Source organism: Punica granatum, chromosome 1, assembly GCF_007655135.1.
Source record: "Punica granatum isolate Tunisia-2019 chromosome 1, ASM765513v2, whole genome shotgun sequence".
Classification (NCBI taxonomy): domain Eukaryota; kingdom Viridiplantae; phylum Streptophyta; class Magnoliopsida; order Myrtales; family Lythraceae; genus Punica; species Punica granatum.
Window position 1 is genome coordinate 44,873,630 of NC_045127.1, and position 21,044 is coordinate 44,894,673.

The 21,044-nt window shown below is 40.3% G+C and overlaps 3 protein-coding genes across 4 annotated transcripts; 1 reads left to right on the top strand and 2 right to left on the bottom strand.

Annotated features, from left to right (window-relative positions):
• The first annotated feature begins 736 nt into the window (after positions 1-736).
• Positions 737-2,871, top strand: LOC116196883 (glycylpeptide N-tetradecanoyltransferase 1-like). 2 transcript variants are annotated; one of them, XM_031526813.1, is made up of 2 exons: positions 737-859; positions 1,399-2,871. In XM_031526813.1, the coding sequence occupies exon 2, from the start codon at positions 1,421-1,423 to the stop codon at positions 2,720-2,722; it is 1,302 nt and encodes a 433-aa protein (XP_031382673.1). In that variant the 5' UTR covers positions 737-859; positions 1,399-1,420; the 3' UTR covers positions 2,723-2,871. The 2 variants fall into 2 exon arrangements, with proteins under 2 accessions (XP_031382673.1, XP_031382667.1); XM_031526807.1 differs by having other exon boundaries at positions 748-904.
• A 189-nt stretch (positions 2,872-3,060) lies between these two features.
• Positions 3,061-4,993, bottom strand: LOC116196872 (pentatricopeptide repeat-containing protein At1g09190). Its single transcript, XM_031526799.1, has one exon. The coding sequence runs from the start codon at positions 4,960-4,962 to the stop codon at positions 3,496-3,498; it is 1,467 nt and encodes a 488-aa protein (XP_031382659.1). The 5' UTR covers positions 4,963-4,993; the 3' UTR covers positions 3,061-3,495.
• Positions 4,994-5,068: 75 nt separating this feature from the next.
• LOC116196868 lies at positions 5,069-7,301 on the bottom strand. The gene has a single exon (XM_031526786.1). The coding sequence runs from the start codon at positions 7,041-7,043 to the stop codon at positions 5,238-5,240; it is 1,806 nt and encodes a 601-aa protein (XP_031382646.1). The 5' UTR covers positions 7,044-7,301; the 3' UTR covers positions 5,069-5,237.
• Positions 7,302-21,044: the final 13,743 nt, after the last annotated feature.

Below are 21,044 nucleotides of genomic sequence, written 5' to 3' on the forward strand. Positions count from 1 at the left end.
CACTCAGCCAATCGTTATCCACCATAATTGGCCCCTACAAAATAAAATCTTTAAATAAGAATTATCATACTCTATATTTTTTCACTATTCTCTTATCCATCTTTTCTTTCTCTCTCCTCTCTCCTTCCATGCGACAAGTGTCCGCCTTCCCAAATTTATTTTTTTCAACTCACATAGATTTTTTTTAATCAATTAACATTGTAGATATTCATTTAGATCTTCATAAATAATTCTACTTATATCAAAATTATAATATAATAAATAATTCTACTTATATTAAAATTATAATATAATAATATCATCCTTAACATGAATATAATTTTTTACAAATTGAAAATTATATATTTAGCATGTGTAGTGCACGTATCACATTCTAATTATTATTAAAAAGGAAAAATGGAACATGTCCATTTTTTTTTATTTTAACACTATATATCTCATAATTTTTTATTTTTCTCAAATTTATCCCGTGATTTAAAAATTAAGTAAAAATTTCTATGATTTATATGTTATTTCAAATATATCATGACGAAAATATTAACGGTGGGATTATTTTAGATCAACATAAAATTCATGAGTTTCTTTTACGTAATTTCTAACAATAGGATGGATTTGAGAAAAGTTTAAAATTATGGGATATATGGGGATTAATTTTTTTTTGTAATTTAATCAAATCCACAGGGGCATAAACGGAAATCAACGTTTTTGGGGCAAATCAGGGACTCGTTAGCGTTAGCATTAGCATTACGCAATCAAACAGACTCGTCGCCCTCTCCCCTTCGTTCATTCCACGGAAGAGAGCAGATCCGAGCAGTGGGCTGGCAAACGAAAGGAAACCCTAATTCAACTCCGAGAATCTGTCAGTTCTTCTCTCTCTCTCTCCATCATCGTCTTCCCTCTCCAGGTTCTTCTGCCACCCTCCCCTCTTCTTGTTCTTTTCTATGCCGTGAATGAATTGCCATGCAATTACCTTCGTCCATGACTCTCATCATGCTATGCTGTAATGCGCGATGATGCATGCCTCATTTTCAAATGCCGGTGTAATTGCAGTACTGTTGGGAAGATAGATTTGTAGGTCGATTGAGTTTGATGCATCTTTCTCTTGGATCTGTAATCGCGATCCATTGGTTCCTCATTTCGGTAGTTCTTGCTCCCCCTGCGAGCCATGTTCTCAAACGATGCAGAAACGATGCAGCGCCTTGAACAAGTTCGGGACTGCCTACTTGTTTTCTTGAAAATTCTGGTTTCAGATTCTGCTTGTCCTGGAAAATAGTTCGATATTCGGTGGTTTGTTAGCCTACACCCTTCTTAATCTCTACGGGTGCTGCTTTTTTCGGGATTTCAGAGCTAGAAATTCCTTGATTTGATGAAACATTTACGCGGTGTTCTCTGTTTCAGTGCTTTTGCGAGCTAATCAACGATGGTCGACAGTAACCCATCGCCTAATTCGCCGGAAGAGACTCCAAATCCTAACCCTGATGGGAATGCACCTGCTGAGAATGATCTCGCACTTGATTCCCTCGCCAAGGTCCAAGAATCTCTCCTCCTTGGAAAGAGGCATAAGTTCTGGGAAACCCAACCTGTGGGACAATTCAAGGACCTTGGGGACACTAGTTTGCCTGAGGGCCCTATCGAACTGCCGACCCCCTTGTCTGAAGTAAAGCAAGAGCCTTACAATCTTCCTGCCCCATATGAATGGATCACTTGCGATATCGACTCTGAGGAGATGTGCACGGAGGTTTACAACCTACTGATGAATAACTATGTCGAGGACGATGAGAACATGTTCCGCTTTAATTATTCGAAGGAGTTCCTTCGCTGGGCTCTTCGCCCTCCGGGCTACTTCAAGAGCTGGCACATTGGAGTCCGTGTCAAAACCTCCAAGAAACTGGTCGCTTTCATCACTGGTGTTCCTGCAAGGATTCGTGTCTGCGATGAAGTTGTGACAATGGCGGAAATAAATTTCCTGTGTGTTCATAAGAAGCTCAGATCAAAAAGACTCGCTCCTGTAATGATCAAGGAGGTCACTAGGAGGGTTCATCTGGAGAATATATGGCAAGCAGCTTATACTGCAGGAGTGGTTCTTCCAACCCCGATAGCAACATGCCAGTACTGGCACAGATCTTTGAACCCGAAGAAGCTGATCGATGTTGGGTTCTCAAGGCTTGGTGCCAGGATGACCATGAGTCGTACTATTAAGCTTTACAAGCTGCCTGAGTCAACAGCCACACCCGGTTTCAGAAAGATGGAACTCCGCGACGTCCCAGCAGTTACACGATTGCTGCGGAACTACCTGAGCCAATTTATTGTTGCCCCGGACTTTGACGAGAACGATGTGGAACACTGGATTCTTCCAACTGAGAATGTTATCGAGAGTTATCTGGTCGAAAGCCCTGAAACCCACGAGATTACCGATTTCTGCAGCTTCTACATCCTGCCCTCATCTATCCTTGGGAATCAGAACTACTCTATCCTGAAGGCTGCTTATTCTTATTACAACATCGCAACGAAGACACCTCTACTTCAGCTGATGAATGATGCGCTTATTGTTGCTAAGCGGAACGATTTCGATGTTTTCAATGCTTTGGATGTTATGCAGAACGAGTCTTTCTTAAAGGAGCTGAAGTTCGGCCCAGGTGATGGGAAACTACACTATTATCTCTACAATTACCGGATACGAAGAGCATTGAAGCCCTCAGAACTTGGGCTCGTACTGTTGTAGTTGAGGAGTTTTAATTTTTCTTTCTATTATCCTAAGGACCTGGAAATAATACAACTAGAATTTTGGTTGACAGTTCTGTCAATGATTTTGTGCGCTTGGTTCGGTTTATTGCTCCAGTGTGCAGCTGTTCATCTTGTCAAGGGTTTTTAGATTTGATTGCAGAAGTGAAGCAGGATCTGCTGAGCTTTCTTCTTCTTAGGGAACTACTTGTATCTTTGTCTTCTCTGCAATGAAAAGCATAACGCTCCTCGAATGGAAGGTGCCTCTACCTTACTATCGTTCTAGTCGATTTTGCCATTTAGGCAACACGCAGTGATTAAGCAGAACAATGCAAGGTATTGATATTCACTTCGGCAAATGAATCAGTTCGGGAAGGTAAATTAAGTGATCCGAAGAATTCACAATACAGAAGTCACCATTTTATTGAACAGTGATCTGTATCATTAGCAAAACAAACTAGGCTAGGCAGGGTACTGCATCCACTTTTTGCTGCACGGTACATCATCTTCCGGAGTGGTCATTCCAAGAGCTGATGCAAAATGATCTGAACAACTGCAATTATCCGTCCAGAGCCGCTATCAAATGCACGAACCATCCCTTGTTGGAAAGTCATCTCCGGCCTCATCTCTGACCTTGTGCTCTGCTCTCTTTCGACGATTTACCGCTCTCTTTCGACGATTTGTCTCGATTTACCAACGAAGACGAGGATACACCAGCAAAGAATTGATCCTTTTTATGTCGAGTGCGTGGTCTCCCGTTTCACTTATTTTTCCTTATCCAACTGAACTACTCCCTATCACTTTCTCAACACGGCTTTTGCTCATCAAGTCTCTCAACTTCTCAACTTCATCCCATCTCCCAGTCTCTGCATACAAGTTCGATAACAGCACATAATTACCCGAATTCCTCGGCTCGAGGCGGATAAGCTCCTTGATTGCAGCTTCCGCAAGCTCCAAATCCCCGTGGATGCGACAAGCACTGAGCAATGAACCCCATAACGCAGCATTTGGCTCCATCGGCATCTCCCTAATCAATTCGTAGGCCTCCCTTACACATCCATTGCGGCCCAGAAGATCAACCATGCATCCGTAATGCTCAATCCTGGGCTCGAGTCCATGATCTGCTCTCATAGAAGTGAACACTTCCCGAGCTTTCTCTACGAAGCCTGCATGACTGCAACATGTCAAGACACCCACAAAGGTTGCGTGATTTGGGGTCACGCCCTTCTCCATCATCTTCTCGAACAGCTCGATCCCTTGCTCATTTCTCCCATTGAAAGCCCTTCCCGTTATAATTGCATTCCAGGAAACCACATTCTTGCACGGCATTTCCGTGAAGTTTTGGGTGGCAGTCTCCAAATCTCCGCGCTTGCAATGAAAATCGACAATGGCATTACCTACATATAAAGAATCCTTGAAGAGCCCACTAGATTTGGCATATGAATCTATCCAACACCCAACACCGGCAGCTCCAGAGCGAGCACAGATGGGCAATAATGTGACCACGGTAGCTTCGTCGGGCTCAAAGCCCTGCTCCTTCATCTCATGAAATAGTCGTAAAGCCTCTCTATCCCTTCCGCTCTGCCCTAAACACGAAATCATTGTGCTCCAAGAAACAACATTCCGCTCACTCATTTGCTTAAAAAAGTTCAGACCCATGTCGACGTGACCAGCTCTGCAAAACCCGCGAATAATCATGTTCCAGACAATCACATCCCTGCTAGGCATTCCATCAAACATCTTTTTCGCGTCCCCCATCGTTCCACAGTTGGTATACAACTCAATGATCCCAATCTGAATTGCACTAAAGTATTCATACCCATCCCTAATTATTTCTCCATGGACCGCTCGCCCGAGCTTAATGTCTGGAATGCTCGAGCAGGCTTTAAGCAAGGGGGTGAAGGTGTACTCATCAGGCCAAATCCAACGGCTTTTCATGTCGGAGAATAACTCAAGGGATTTCTCGAAGGGGCCAGAGATGGAGTAGCCTTTGATCATGGAATTGAAGAGGAGGATGTTGGGGTTGTAAGACTCGGAGAAGATGCGGTGGGCGTAGGGCATCTTGTTGAGTGAACCACAGACGGAAACAAAGTGGGCAAGGATTTGATTGGAGAATTCGAGCCCGTGGCGGAGGAAGAAGCCATGGATGGGACCAAGGTGGGTCCGAGAATCATGACCATGGAGAAGGCGGAAGACCGTTCGCTCCGCCTCCCTTCGGCCAAGAACGCTCAGTTTCCCCATTCGTTCATGGAACAACAAATTCCCAGCCTTCAATGAAACGCTGCTGAGAGAGAGAGAGAGAGAGAGAGAGAGAGAGAGATTTGGCGGGAAATGTCTGGGCTTGGGCTTTCATCAACGAATTTATATGATTCCATTCCAATGATACAATTCGATCCAAATGTCGGATGAACTTCAGGATCATACAGTTGGAGACATGGAGTAAAAATTGGATCTTCTATTTGGTCTCGAATCTCAATTTCAACAAGAGTAGAAGACATCAAAATATTTAGACATCATTATCTTTTCATTGGAATCATCAGAAGATCAGGAGGTAGCGATGCAGGGTCGAGCTCCCAGCAGTCTTTCAAGAGGTTCGAGACCTCATTGCCCTCGAGCTTCCTTGCGGGAATCTGATGCGAGCAGACACCAAGTTTGCTCTTATCAAGCCACCGGACCGCATGGGGCCCAATCTCCCGTCTCCTGAACACAGTTTTGAACCCATCAACCCTCTCGAGGTATGCCATGCTCAGCCCGAAGACTTCACTGTAAGTGGTCAGAAAAATGACAATGTCATAGGAACAACTTCCCTTGAAGAGTGCCCAGACAGAACCTTTCTTTGGGAAAATCCGATACAGTTCCCTAGCTGCCCTTTCACAATCGACTACATGGGAAAACGGTTTCACGGACTTTAAGGTAGTTTTCTGAGCTACCTTAAATTGCCCACAGGCTAAAGTAGATGCAGTTTCCACCTGAGGTTGCCAAACAGTACCCTGTAGATCTAACCAGCTCACTCTCAACATGAAAGGATTCAGAGGGACAACTTCATCGATCAAACAGTAGTTCCTCGGCATTCCATCAACATCATCATATGTGGCCCACACCTGCCCTTTCTTAAAGCGCCTCTCTGACCTGTCCTTATCGAAATCATAAAAGTCGGAATCCTCAACCAGCATTAACTCCACATTCCGACCCTTAGATCTTTTAGCCCTCTCAATTTCCCCATCCTCGGCAGTCTTCCTCCTCCAAATTCCACGTTTATAAACTTGGATGGGCTTTGTCTTCTCCGGATTGCTACATGTTGTAGTTTCAAAGATCTGCGACGACTGCCGAGCTTCAGTATCAAGAGGATCGATCTTCCTTGAAGTCATCTCTGCAGCCACCTCCTTCTCAAGCCCTTTCTCTTGCTCCTTTCCTCTCAACCTGATTTTCTCCCGGTTCATCTTTCGCTTTGCCTCCAGCTGCATTTCCGCCAATGTCATCATTTCGTCCTCAACTCTTGCCTTGTTCTTATTAATCGCTTTCTCTGCCTCATCCCCGATTTTACTTCTGGACACCCTTTTCCTTAATCTCAAACTATCCAATTCAACGTTTTCCCTCGCCGAATTATCTATACTACCAATTTTCCTCTTACGCTCCGACTCATCGACAGGAATTGCTTTCTGTTTCGACTTTGCCTTCCCAACTTGACGTTCTGATGATTCCTCCGCCTCATCCCAATGATCATCATCATCATCATCATCATCATCATCATTATCACCAATCTCCACGGCCTTAAAGCTCTTTCTGCAACTTGGGCAAACCAAGATATGCCCCAAATACTTCTTCTCGAACTGGTGCAAAATCTTACACCACCAGCAGGCGGTCCAAAACCTCTCCACCAAATCGTCCCCTACAGCCACCGCCTCCTCCTGCATCCTAATCCTCAACTTCATATCATACTCCTTCCTCCTAATACTATCCGTCAAAACCCTAAACGCATCCCCGACAACCTTAAATGCCTCCGCTGACCCCAAGCTCGGGTTTTTATCCGGGTGAATTGTCAAAGCCAGCGACTTGTACTGCTTCCTAATGCTGTTGATGTGGGAGAAGGGCTCTACCTGGAGGATCCCGTAATAGTCAGGCATGCCAGAATCGGAGGAGACGGAGGCTGCCGCCAAGATTTTGAAGCAGGTGATCATTTCGGAGAGGCCGGGGAGGGAAGGGAAGAGGCGACGAGTAGCCTTGGCGTGCTTGAGGGCGGACTTGAAGTTCGAGGACTTGAACTCGGCCTCCGCCAGGGATTTCAACCGCAGGGCTTCTTGCTCCGGGTCTGGTTCCGCCATGGTTGCACCGGCGGCCGAGCTGAGAGCAGGGGATAGGGTTTAAGTAGGGTTCTGCTGCCAGGAGAAGATAGCGGTCAGCTCTGAGCTCGGAGATATGGGTCGTTGCTTGAAGGCGGAGAGAAGAGCCCCATTGTTACGGATTGAAAGTTCAGTGGGATGAAGATGAACAGATTGAAAGAGTTTCAATGGTTCATTTGCAGATTTTCACCTGTCGGGGGGAAGCAGAAGACTTCATTAAAGATTTTCGTTTTTTTCTTTTTTTCCCCCCGACTGAATATGACTATATGAAACATTATAGGAACTATTGGGCCTAAGAGGCCCAATTTACCCCCACATTATGAAAGGCCCGGCCCAAAAGAGGATGAATGACTTTGCCCCTGATTTTGCTGGCAAAGTAAAGGTTTTTGAATTGGATATAAAAAAAAAAAATGTTCGTGGTCTGGGGTCCTAAGTTTCTTAGGTTAGAAAGGTGGCTCATGATGAGTCTTGCAAATGGCTTGGAAAAGAAGAAAACCAAAAAATTCATTGACGATAATCAAATCGTTTGGCAATGAAATGGAATTTAACTCCACGCCATTCCACTCTAAATATTTATATAAATATTTAAGTGGAATTGTAATAATGGTTAGAGAAACTATTTGTGGAAAATTATTAATAAATTGAGGAATAAGATAAAAAAGTAATGATTGTACTGTTAAATTGTTGGAAAAGTAATGAATAGTTGAGAAAATTTAATTTTAAAATTTTGAATTGAATAGTAATTAAGAAAAAATATGTGAGGGAATTTATTTTTATATTAAAAAATAAGATAAAAAGTAACGATAATGTTGTTGAATTGAAGAAAAAATAAAGTGAAGTTAAGTAGAGTATTTTTTATTCCACGATCAAACATATAGACAAAATATATGCCCATGAACGGAAACTCCAAATTGGCAACTAGCTGGCTATGCCTTCTAGCATATATAGTACAGCCGTTCAAAAGCATGAATGCATATGCAAAGCCTGTCGTTTTGGATTATCTTAGATTACACGACAACTACAGGGCTTTTGCTCCAACACGGTTCCTAACTGGCCGTCTTTCTCCAATTTCCACCAAGGGATATTAAATGTATCCAACTGCTGCTATACCTGTTCTTTCACCAAATTCCTTTTATTTTTAGTCACAGTAATTATCCAAATTTGCGTCATGGCCTGACAAAAAGTATTATTCTGCATGGTTTTTTAGGATGAATTTGAACTTGAATTTTTCACCAAGTTGCAATATTTGACCCCATGACCAATTCTATTAGGTTACCAAATTCCATTTTCATTATTATTAATATATATATATATATATATATATTTTGCCAATGAGATCACGAGCTATCTATAATTAAGCCTTATTGCTATTGGTAGATTAATCCTCGTTCTAGTGGACTTAATCGTGATCAAGAAGTACTTTCAATAGACTCTTTCGTATTTATGCACTACAGTTAAAGTCTGTCCATATCTCTTCAAAATACAATTGTACCAGCTGCATTGCATTATGTGATTTTATAAACATTATTATTATTTTTTATTATTTACTAATTACATAAGTTCTAACGCCAAATCAAATCTAGCATTTCTTTTTCTTATATCCGCTTCCGATTCTATATTCAACTATTAGATTCTTCTAATAATTATCCTAAAAATTCTCATAATTCAAAAATTCCACGCACAATATATGAGTTGTTATTTACATACTATTCAAAGATCATTTGAAATATACCAGTATTAGGAAGATTATTATATACACTTTTTAAGCTAAACATGTTAGCTGTATTTTAATTTTTCCTTTTTTTGATGGGCATAACCACTTTCAGCAAATTTCTTTTTTAAGCTTTTTTTGGTTATGCACACCTATGGTCAACCTTGCTGACGGAACGGGGTCTGGTTAACGTCTCTTTCATCACCTACGTATCAGGGTGTCCTTTTCAATACTTCAAGTTTGTTGATAAAAAGGAAAATAATTTCTTGACTGAGTCCATATTGAAGGAGTAACAAAGAAGATATTAAAATTCTCACCAATAGATTATGATACTTAATTTCTTATAAATTAATAAATATCTTTATATCATTTCAATGTGAGATAATAGTTCTCACACCCACTCTACACATGCCACGTGAATTTGAACGCCCACTCTCAAGAACTAATTACGAGCCGAGCGTCCACTTTCGCATACGGGTCTTGTAACCACAGAGTGGGCTTCCTACACTCAAGTGAGAGGAGGAGGGGAGCCATCCCCAAACCCAAAAGACTACTAATTAATTGTGCATATCTCCAGCCCAAACACTTAAACTGATTGGTTATGATGCGTAATCTCTTATAGATTTATCGATTTCTTTATATTATCCTAATATGGGACAAAAACTCTTAACACCCACCTCACACATACAATGTGGACTTGCCACTCTCAAGAGCTCTCAACACCCGCATTATACATGCCACATGTACTTGCCACTCTCAAGAACCGACTACCAATTGGGCTCCAGCTCTATGCTCGAGACTTTATAACAATGAGGTGGACTTCTTTTTCTACTCTCGAATGATAGGAAGAGGGGGATATAATTGACTATGAGGCAAGCTTCCGCACTCACTCTAAATTGACTACGAGTTTTTCACACCCGAGTCTAACTAATGTGAGGTGCACTTTGACTATCTCCTAACCCAAAAGCCTATGATTAATTGTGCCTATCTTCAACACAAATGCTTGAATGGATAGATTGTGATACCCTACCTTTTATAAATTCATGGATTTCGTTTTATCATCTCGATGTAGAATAAGAACTCTCAACACCCACCTTAGACATGCTAGTTCCACGGGGCGCAACGGAAGCGAAAAAGGAACAGAAATTCAAAATTTCCTACCCGTGAAACTAATTCCAAGACCTACTAGAAGAGTAAGAGTAAATAAAAGCGTACCTGGAATATTTAAAGTTGTCGACCGAGCGTCCCACGCGTGACGCCTCTACTGGAATCCACACCGACTTTGTCGACGAGTCTTCGAGATCGGCGGTGCTAGCGACCAACACTCGAAAGAAACACCGATGCGACACCCGAAATTTATTAGACTAATGGACCTTATTTGAGTTGAACAATTCAACCCAAAATATATATATTTTATATGCACACATATATCCACATACATATATATATTAGCATATATATATATAATATGTGTGCGCTTTTATATATAAGCATATATATATAATCGTGCTTACTGCCCCTTTTTATAAGCAATATGGGGGGTGAAGATGAAATCCCAACCGATGTGGGATTTAGGGAATTAAGGTTCCCTTATGACATGTGTCCTTACACATGTTAATCCACATAAAAGCCACGTGTCACCATATTAATCGTGCATCAATTTGGTCCATTTAATCTAATAAATCGAGTCTAATTAATCGACAAATTTAATCTCATTAAATATCCAATTAATTAGTCGCACCATAAATCATCTAATCTCTATTAGATGATTTTATTGTTTCAAAATATCTCGTCAATTTAGTCGTAGTGTGTGACCCTGTAGGTTCCCAATTACGTTGACAGTAATATCAAAATCTCTATTTCAATATTACAAACAGTGAGTGGCATCTAGCAATGCATCACTGTTACTCAAGTAATCGGAAAGTCAATTTCTCGACGAACCTTGTGACCTCCGTTACCGTGTAATATAATCCCTTTGTCCTCTATATCTCTATTGAGCCCAAGGCATGGTCGATGACATCCTTGTATGGCTCAATATCTCTTTTTCTTGGTTTACCGGGTAAGTCTATCAGAACAAATGAGCTCGATATCATTATATCGACTCATTTGGGTATGCATACACTTTTAGACTTAACCACCAAGTGGCCGTGAGATATCGCTCCCGTTTCGTAGGAGGGACAAATCCTATCTTGATCACTCACATTCCTCTCCATGCTCTGTGGTATACCCAATAACTGTCTTTATAACCATCCTGTTACAGTGGCGTTTGACAGTATCAAAGTATATGACATTACATGTAGGAATCTATGGTGACCTCAAGTCAAAGGACCATTACACTATAGTCACTTTGAGATATGCTAATGACAGTCACGTAACAACCCATGTAGCAATCTCATGGCGGATCAGTCCTATACACATTACTCTTAATGTATACATGTGGTGTGATTTGATATCTCCATATCCATGACCTATGAGATTTGATCATCAATCAACACTTACACTAATCTAACCGTATTATCGTTGTCCTAATTAACGATAATACTTTGACTATGGACATTTAGGAATAATGTTCAGTAATTATAGGATCTCACAATCAAGTCACACTTGATGCCTATTGAACCTACTATTCCAAGGACATTATTGTGTAAAATCATATTTAGCGCAATCTACACAATAACAGATATGCCTCGTAATATAATGAAATACATGTCATATTACAGAACTGATGATAGATTGCATCTAGGGCATACACCAATTCCCAACAATCTCCCACTTGCACTAGAGCCAATCTGGCATCTGTCTAATGCCAATAGATCTAGTGTGAGCCTCGTGCTTGCGCTGCACAAGAGGCTTCGTAAGTGGATCTGCGAGATTCTCATCTGTTGGTATTCTGCATATCTTCACATCTCCTCTGTCAATAATCTCGCGAATGAGATGGAAGCGCCTGAGTATATGTTTGGATCGTTGGTGAGACCTAGGTTCCTTAGCTTGCGCAATGGCTCCATTGTTGTCACAATAGAGATCCACTGGGTCTGCGATGCTAGGAACCACAGCAAGTTCTGTTATGAACTTCTTAATCCAAACGGCCTCTTTTGCAGCGTTAGAGGCAGCAATATACTCGGCCTCTGTGGTAGAGTCGGCTACTGTCTCCTGTTTGGAACTCTTCCAACTCACAGCACCTCCATTCAGGCAGAACACATACCCTGACTGCGATCTACTGTCGTCCTTATCGGTCTGGAAGCTAGCATCGGTGTAACCTCTTACAACGAGCTCTTCTTCGCTTCCATATACCAAAAACATCTCCTTAGTCCTTCGTAAGTACTTAAGGATGTTCTTTACTGCAATCCAGTGTCTTTCACCTGGATCTGATTGGTATCGACTCGTCATACTCAAAGCATACGAGACATCTGATCGAGTGCATAACATAGCATACATGATAGATCCAATAGCTGACGCATATGGAATCCTATTCATTCTGTCCCTCTCCTCTCGAGTAGAAGGACTCTGAGCCTTCGAAAGGCTTATGCCATGTAACATAGGCAGCGACCCTTTCTTAGAATCCTGCATGCTAAAGCGCCGAAGCACTTTATCTATGTATGCACTCTGACTTAGGCCAAGCAGTCTCTTGGATCTATCTCTATAGATCCTAATACCTAGCACGTAGGTAGCTTCGCCTAAGTCCTTCATAGAGAAACACATTCCCAACCAAGTCTTCACAGACTGTAGGGAAGGAATGTCATTCCCAATCAGAAGTATGTCGTCTACATACAACACCAGGAAGATTACTACGCTCCCACTAACCTTCTTGTAAACACAGGGTTCATCTTCATTCTTGATGAAACCAAACTCTTTGATTGCATCATCAAAACGAAGATTCCAGCTCCTAGAAGCTTGCTTCAGTCCATAAATAGACCGTTGTAGCTTACAAACCTTTTCGGCACAATGTGGATCGACAAAACCCTCAGGTTGTGTCATAAACACATCCTCGAGGAGCTTCCCGTTCAGGAAAGCAGTTTTGACATCCATTTGCCAGATCTCATAATCATAATAAGCTGCAATTGCAAGCAAGATCCTGATGGATTTAAGCATAGCTACCGGGGAAAAGGTTTCGTCATAGTCAACACCATGAACTTGTCTGAAACCTTTTGCCACAAGTCGGCCCTTAAAGGTAATCACATTACCGTCCATGTCAGTCTTCTTCTTGAAGACCCACTTACACCCAATGGGTTTTGCCCCTTCAGGTGGATCAACCAAAGTCCATACTTGGTTAGTATACATGGACTCCATCTCAGATCTCATGGCCTCCAGCCATTTCTCAGAGTCTGGGCCTATTACGGCTTCCGCATAGGTTGTAGGCTCATCATTATCTATGAGCAATACGTCATTGTCTTGAGTCACGAGAAATCCATATCTCTCGGGCTCATGACGTATCCTACTAGACCTACGAGGCTCCTGTGTCACCTGTGTAGAAGATTGTGCCACAACAACTTGTGGTACTTGTTCTGCAACATCGCCCGTCGATTGGTCAATGTCATTTTGTGGTAGAACTTCCCCAAGTTCTAATTTCCTCCCACTAGTTCCTTTGGAGAGAAACTCTTTCTCAAGGAATACCGCAGTTCGAGCGACAAACACTTTGCCCTCGATGGGATTATAGAAATAGTATCCTCGAGTTTCCTTAGGATACCCCACGAAGTAACATTTGTCCGATTTAGGGCCAAGCTTATCCGAAGACAATCTCTTCACATAAGCTTCGCAACCCCATATCTTTAGAAAAGACATCTTGGGACGTTTCCCATACCACATCTCATATGGTGTCCTTTCAACTGATTTCGACGGAGCATTGTTTAATATGAGAGCAGCTGTCTGTAGAGCATATCCCCAGAAGGAGTCAGGTAAGTTTGCATGACTCATCAAAGATCGAACCATATCTAATAAAGTTCGATTCCTCCTCTCAGCTACACCATTCCATTGTGGTGTTTCAGGTGGAGTCAGTTGAGATAAAATCCCACACTGTTTAAGATAGTCAGCGAACTCATAGCTCAAATATTCACCTCCTCGATCTGATCGAAGAACTTTAATGCTCTTACCCAACTGATTCTCCACTTCATTCTTAAATTCTTTGAACTTTTCAAAGGATTCAGATTTGTGTTTCATCAAAAACACATATCCAAATCTACTGAAATCATCAGTAAATGTAATGAAGTAGAGATACCCACCTCTAGCAAGCTTGTTCACTGGTCCACATACATCGGTATGTATGAGAGCCAAAAGATCACTAGCTCGCTCACCTTTTCCGGTAAAAGGGGCCTTAGTCATTTTCCCCATTAAGCAAGGTTCGCATGTCTCGATCGATTCTAAATCAAACGAGTCCAGTAATCCATCCTTATGGAGTCTAGAGATGCGATTCTCGCTAATATGGCCTAAACGACAATGCCAGAGGTAAGTCGGGTTCGAATCATTAGATTTGAGCCGTTTGGTTTCCACATTATAAATAGGCGTATCTAGATCAAGAACATACAGACCATTACTTAAATGTGCACTGCCATAATATACATCATTCATGTACATAGAACAACACTTGTTCTTTATAGTGAAACAAAATCCCTTCTTGTCCAAACAAGAAACAGATATTATGTTTCTACTAATAGCAGGTACATAATAACAGTCGTTAAGATCTAATACAAGCCCAGTAGGTAAAACTAGGTGATAAGTCCCTACAGTTAATGTAGCAACTCTTGCTCCATTTCCAACTCGTAGGTCCACCTCGCCCTTTGTCAACGATCTACTGTCCTTTAGGTCCTGCATATTTCCACAAATATGAGCACCACATCCGGTATCTAATACCCAAGATGTAGAAGTAGTAGATACATTAATCTCTATAACATGGATACCTGAAGTGGAAGTCTCACTTCCCTTCTTCTTCTTCAACTCTTCCAGGTATATCTTACAATTCCGCTTCCAATGTCCAGTGTTTCCACAATGGAAGCAGTAATCATTCTTCGCCACCTTGGCTTTAGGCTTCAACGCACCCAAGTCAAAATTGGATGCACCTTTAGCCTTCTTGCCTTTACTCTTGCTCTTGCCCTTTCTTTTGGTCCCTTGGACCATTAGAACGGATGTCCCCTTGCTGATATCATGCTCAGCTGTTCTCAACATGCTAAGCAGTTCAGGCAATGGTTTATTGTAGTCATTCATATTATAGCTCATAATGAACTGACTATAACTGCTGGGCAGCGACTGTAGGACTAAATCTGTGGCCAACTCTTGACCAAGAGGAAATCCCAGTCTTCCCAGAGTCTCGACGTACCCAATCATCTTGAGTACATGAGGACCTACCGGGCTACCCTCAGTCAACCTTGCTTGAAAAAGTGCTTTAGAGATCTCGAATCTCTCATGTCGGGCCTGCTCTTGATAGAGCTGCCTGAGATGCACGATCATATCGTACGCCTTCATGTTCTCGTGTTGCTTCTGAAGCTCCGAGTCCATGGTGACTAACATGAGACATCCGACGTTTACGGCATCATCATGATGCTTACTATAAGCATCTTTCTCAGCTTGGGGGGCATCGTCAGGCGGTGGCGCAAGAAGAGGTTGCTCTAAGACATATAGCTTCTTTTCTTGGGTGAGAACAATTCTCAAGTTTCGATGCCAACCAAGGAAATTATTCCCTGACAGTTTGTCCTTATCAAGGACGGATCGCAAACAGAAAGTACTAGAAGTGCTCCCTGCCATGGTAACTACCATAGAAATATACAAAATAAGTATTATGACACAACAATATTTAATGAGGACTTTATAAATATTGCTCCCACTATTTATATCAAATCAATGACCCTCAACATTGATTCAGAGAATATCATTCTCATAGTAGCTCAAGATCCATATCTCACCAAGCTCTGAGTCAGCGAGGGCTGATTCACCCAGAACTGGCTATTTAGGTAGGGAACTCACTTTCCCAATTGCATCACATGCAACTCTTGATTAGTTGAGTGAATAACTCCTTATTCAAATCTATCTTATAGATCGATGCCCAACTACATGCCTCTGAACTCCTAATCCTATTAGGCTTGCTCAGTTAAGTCCGACCCACTGGTAAACACAATGTCTTACTAGGATAGATAAGGGCATCCTGCGAAGGCAAGGTCTACACACTCATCGATCTTGGTCTTGACGAGCATTACACGGTGGAAGGATATGGACTTAATATTTTGAGGGATTTGATTAACATTTAATCGATCTCACTATACACTATTATGTAACTATTACATAATAGTCCACACGTATAACTATTATACTAACACAACTAGGACATAGTCCATGTCTAACAGTCATGCACCGCAAATATCAAACATAATCATACCAGTACCAAGCATAAAATCATATTTTATGCTATTATCTACTCAGATTCTAACTAGCTAGGCTCTGATACCAATTGCTAGTTCCACGGGGCGCAACGGAAGCGAAAAAGGAACAGAAATTCAAAATTTCCTACCCGTGAAACTAATTCCAAGACCTACTAGAAGAGTAAGAGTAAATAAAAGCGTACCTGGAATATTTAAAGTTGTCGACCGAGCGTCCCACGCGTGACGCCTCTACTGGAATCCACACCGACTTTGTCGACGAGTCTTCGAGATCGGCGGTGCTAGCGACCAACACTCGAAAGAAACACCGATGCGACACCCGAAATTTATTAGACTAATGGACCTTATTTGAGTTGAACAATTCAACCCAAAATATATATATTTTATATGCACACATATATGCACGTACATATATATATTAGCATATATATATATAATATGTGTGCGCTTTTATATATAAGCATATATATATAATCGTGCTTACTGCCCCTTTTTATAAGCAATATGGGGGGGTGAAGATGAAATCCCAACCGATGTGGGATTTAGGGAATTAAGGTTCCCTTATGACATGTGTCCTTACACATGTTAATCCACATAAAAGCCACGTGTCACCATATTAATCGTGCATCAATTTGGTCCATTTAATCTAATAAATCGAGTCTAATTAATCGACAAATTTAATCTCATTAAATATCCAATTAATTAGTCGCACCATAAATCATCTAATCTCTATTAGATGATTTTATTGTTTCAAAATATCTCGTCAATTTAGTCGTAGTGTGTGACCCTGTAGGTTCCCAATTACGTTGACAGTAATATCAAAATCTCTATTTCAATATTACAAACAGTGAGTGGCATCTAGCAATGCATCACTGTTACTCAAGTAATCGGAAAGTCAATTTCTCGACGAACCTTGTGACCTCCGTTACCGTGTAATATAATCCCTTTGTCCTCTATATCTCTATTGAGCCCAAGGCATGGTCGATGACATCCTTGTATGGCTCAATATCTCTTTTTCTTGGTTTACCGGGTAAGTCTATCAGAACAAATGAGCTCGATATCATTATATCGACTCATTTGGGTATGCATACACTTTTAGACTTAACCACCAAGTGGCCGTGAGATATCGCTCCCGTTTCGTAGGAGGGACAAATCCTATCTTGATCACTCACATTCCTCTCCATGCTCTGTGGTATACCCAATAACTGTCTTTATAACCATCCTGTTACAGTGGCGTTTGACAGTATCAAAGTATATGACATTACATGTAGGAATCTATGGTGACCTCAAGTCAAAGGACTATTACACTATAGTCACTTTGAGATATGCTAATGACAGTCACGTAACAACCCATGTAGCAATCTCATGGCGGATCAGTCCTATACACATTACTCTTAATGTATACATGTGGTGTGATTTGATATCTCCATATCCATGACCTATGAGATTTGATCATCAATCAACACTTACACTAATCTAACCGTATTATCGTTGTCCTAATTAACGATAATACTTTGACTATGGACATTTAGGAATAATGTTCAGTAATTATAGGATCTCACAATCAAGTCACACTTGATGCCTATTGAACCTACTATTCCAAGGACATTATTGTGTAAAATCATATTTAGCGCAATCTACACAATAACAGATATGCCTCGTAATATAATGAAATACATGTCATATTACAGAACTGATGATAGATTGCATCTAGGGCATACACCAATTCCCAACAAGACATACCACATTGACTTGCCTCTCTCAAGAATCAACCACTAGCTGCCTTCCAGCTTTGCATGAGGAGGGGAATATAATTGACTATGACGCAGGCTTCCGCATTCAGTCTAAATTGATCATGAGTTTCATATTTGGATCTGACTGACATGAGATGCACTTTGATTATCTCAAAACTGGACCTAACATGGTATGAGTTCAAACAAACGTGTTACCATATCATCTTAAAGTTTTTACTTGGCCTATAAGTAACTTGGTTCATTTCCAACCCAAAACCTCATCCTGATAAATTATGGTACTCAATTTTTCATAAACTCATGAATTCATTTATATTTTTTCGATGTGGGACAAGAGCTCTTCATAAAAGATTTTAAGCTTTTATTATTATGGAAATAGATGACGAGGAGAACACAAGAGCAAAAATTAAGTGCCGTTTGCTTTTAGGATACAAATTATATTTTACTCCACTCTAATTCAACGACATAATCATTATTTTTTGTCATTTTCTTCCATTTAATAATAAATTCTCATACATATTTATTCCTAACCATTATTACAATTGATTTTTTAATAATAAATTCCTCCATATACTTTTATATTCATATATATATATATACACTTTTTTTGTCTTTTTCTTTCATTTAATAATAAATTTCACATATATTTTTACTGATTTTATTCCTAAAGGCTGGAATTCAGTGAAACTAGATTCCAACTCAAGAACCACAAATATGCATGGTAGTAGTTCCCCTAACGTGTACCAGAAGATAGAAGAAGTCAGATGATTTATACTATGGGAAAAACACGCAAATATAATTATGTTTGGAAATATGGATTCGAGTTTCGACGGATCACGAGCGCTACCTATTGCCCACAGGATAGGTACGTTTACTAGATGAGATTAATGAAATTAATGCGAGAACAATTGGTTAGATGGAATTAGTTGAGGTTTTTGCCCGAAAGGTAGGGGATCCTATTCTCATATTTGAGTGGTTGAGTTGCGTTGTACTAACCTTAATCATGCACTTCCCATGCATAGATATATATTGCACTTCCCTTTTTTTTTTTTTCTATTCAAGCCCAAGAAGAAAATCCTACAATAAGAAGATTAAATACTATGTATTGACTTTCTTCCCCATTGGCTAATTCCACTTCTTATCAAGCGAATGGTTTTCTTTCCCCATCATGACATTGACCCATCTGGAGATATGGGAAACAACCTGGCAGCCTTCGATAGATGAGTTCTGAATCCCATGGCTCTCATCATATTTCCTCATTTCATTTCATTTAATTATTAGTTATATTGGTAGCAGATGATTTTTTGGGGAAGTTCTTGGTTTTCTTCGGAAATGTCAATTAAATATTACGTCATCTGCCCAAAATTTTGTCCATTGCGGTACCTATGAAGTTGCTCCGGCGTGCAAGATAAAACTCAAAGTTATATGTTACAGATAGGTGGATTCATCGGAGATAATTTTAGCGTATCGTATATATAAGAAGCGGTATAAGACATACAAATTTCCTTTATAATTGTAATAATAAGGTTTAATTGGCGATAATCTTTTTAAATTGTAAAAGGTTGAACTGTCGCCTTCCAAACAATCAATAAGATTTTGATTTTTGTCATTATTAATATAGTTTAGTTCACGGACTCTACTTGATTACACACAAACACAGATATTATATATAGCCAAAGGCAACTTGCATTATACAAATTATTGATCGGATGATTTTCTCCCCCCGCCTCTAGAGAATTAGAGAGAACTAATTCTTTCATTACGCATCTAATTAATTGAGGAAGCGATTCTAATTGGGGAGCAAAATGATTATGGGAAAATGATTATAGAATGTGCAAATACAATTGAATAAACGGTCATGATCACATAAGGACAAGTTGGGTATTAAAGCCTTTCATAACATCTTCTGCCCGTGTCCTATCGTGAATTAAGAGCCCCAACTTTAAAATCTGTAAAGCTGACGACTAGCCATAGTTAGAATCATCATCCTATCGTATGTTATACCCTTATTGAATAACATTCTCAATGCAAACGCACGTTAATAAAGCATCGTTCGATGCATAAAAATACTAAATCAATAGATATACAAATGAATGCATACACATAACTATGGCTTGGATGGTGCATCGATTAAATTCGTTTCATGGCTGCCGATGGGAAAGGTGCATCTGGGACTATAAGGAAGCAGAAGAAACTGCATATATGGGGGAGAGAATGTCGCTAATGCATTGTTGGTACCAAAGTTTTGCACATGACACATGATCATTGAGTTGAAACCTTAGCAAATTGAGCTGTGGGACATACAAGGGAAACTCCCTTCTTATCCTCAATCTTTCTAGTTGTCACCTTTATATTATAATTGTTGTCAACGCCCAAAAAAAGAAATAACGGAAAACCCCCTTCTCTCTTTTAATTTCTAAATTCACAGCTAGCCATCAATCACATGAAATGGAAACTCCGATGGATGATTTCTTTAATATAAGTGAAATATCTTTGTGTAGATACGAATCAATCATGTGAATCATTGTTATGTATAATTTTGGTCGCCACCTTGTCACATATAATTGAAGATCCACCAAAGCATATATAGAGAAATCATGCACAATCGTGAAGAAAGATGAGGTTGCTAGTAAGTATATCATTTTTTTGGTGAAATGCTATGTAACCTTAATATGATGCTAGCTAGACACCGAAATTAAATTGGTTAGAGATTCACATTTAAATGTACATCCATTGATGTTGATTAATGAGGTTAAATATTGATTCTTTGGGAACTGTTTCAGCTAAGACTTTTAAGAGACGAGTTACCGTTGCGACTAATTATGTCACCGCGCTCGTAACTGAATTAGTCATCGGGAGAACTCACCCGAATTAAGTAGAGCGCTTGCAATGATTTGAAGAGAGAATCGACACATTCTTATCTTATTGCTATACAAAAGCGAAAAAGAAATCGAAATCGTTGAAAACGTACGCGTCTCTCTATTTTGGCACTTTTTATTTCACCCTAAGAGAAAATGGCACTTTTTATCCGTTAATCAAGGCATGCAAGCAAAGCACTTCTCACGAAACTTGAGATACAATCCACAAATCTTTTGCATCGCTACGCAATAAATACAAAAATCAAGAATTGCACCTTTTTCTTTCGGCGAAAATAATATCT

What these genes read in the sequence shown, in the direction of transcription:
- LOC116196872 (XM_031526799.1), bottom strand. Translation starts at nt 4,962, where the DNA reads ATGGGGAAACTGAGCGTTCTTGGCCGAAGGGAGGCGGAGCGAACGGTC.
- LOC116196883 (XM_031526813.1), top strand. Translation starts at nt 1,421, where the DNA reads ATGGTCGACAGTAACCCATCGCCTAATTCGCCGGAAGAGACTCCAAAT.
- LOC116196868 (XM_031526786.1), bottom strand. Translation starts at nt 7,043, where the DNA reads ATGGCGGAACCAGACCCGGAGCAAGAAGCCCTGCGGTTGAAATCCCTG.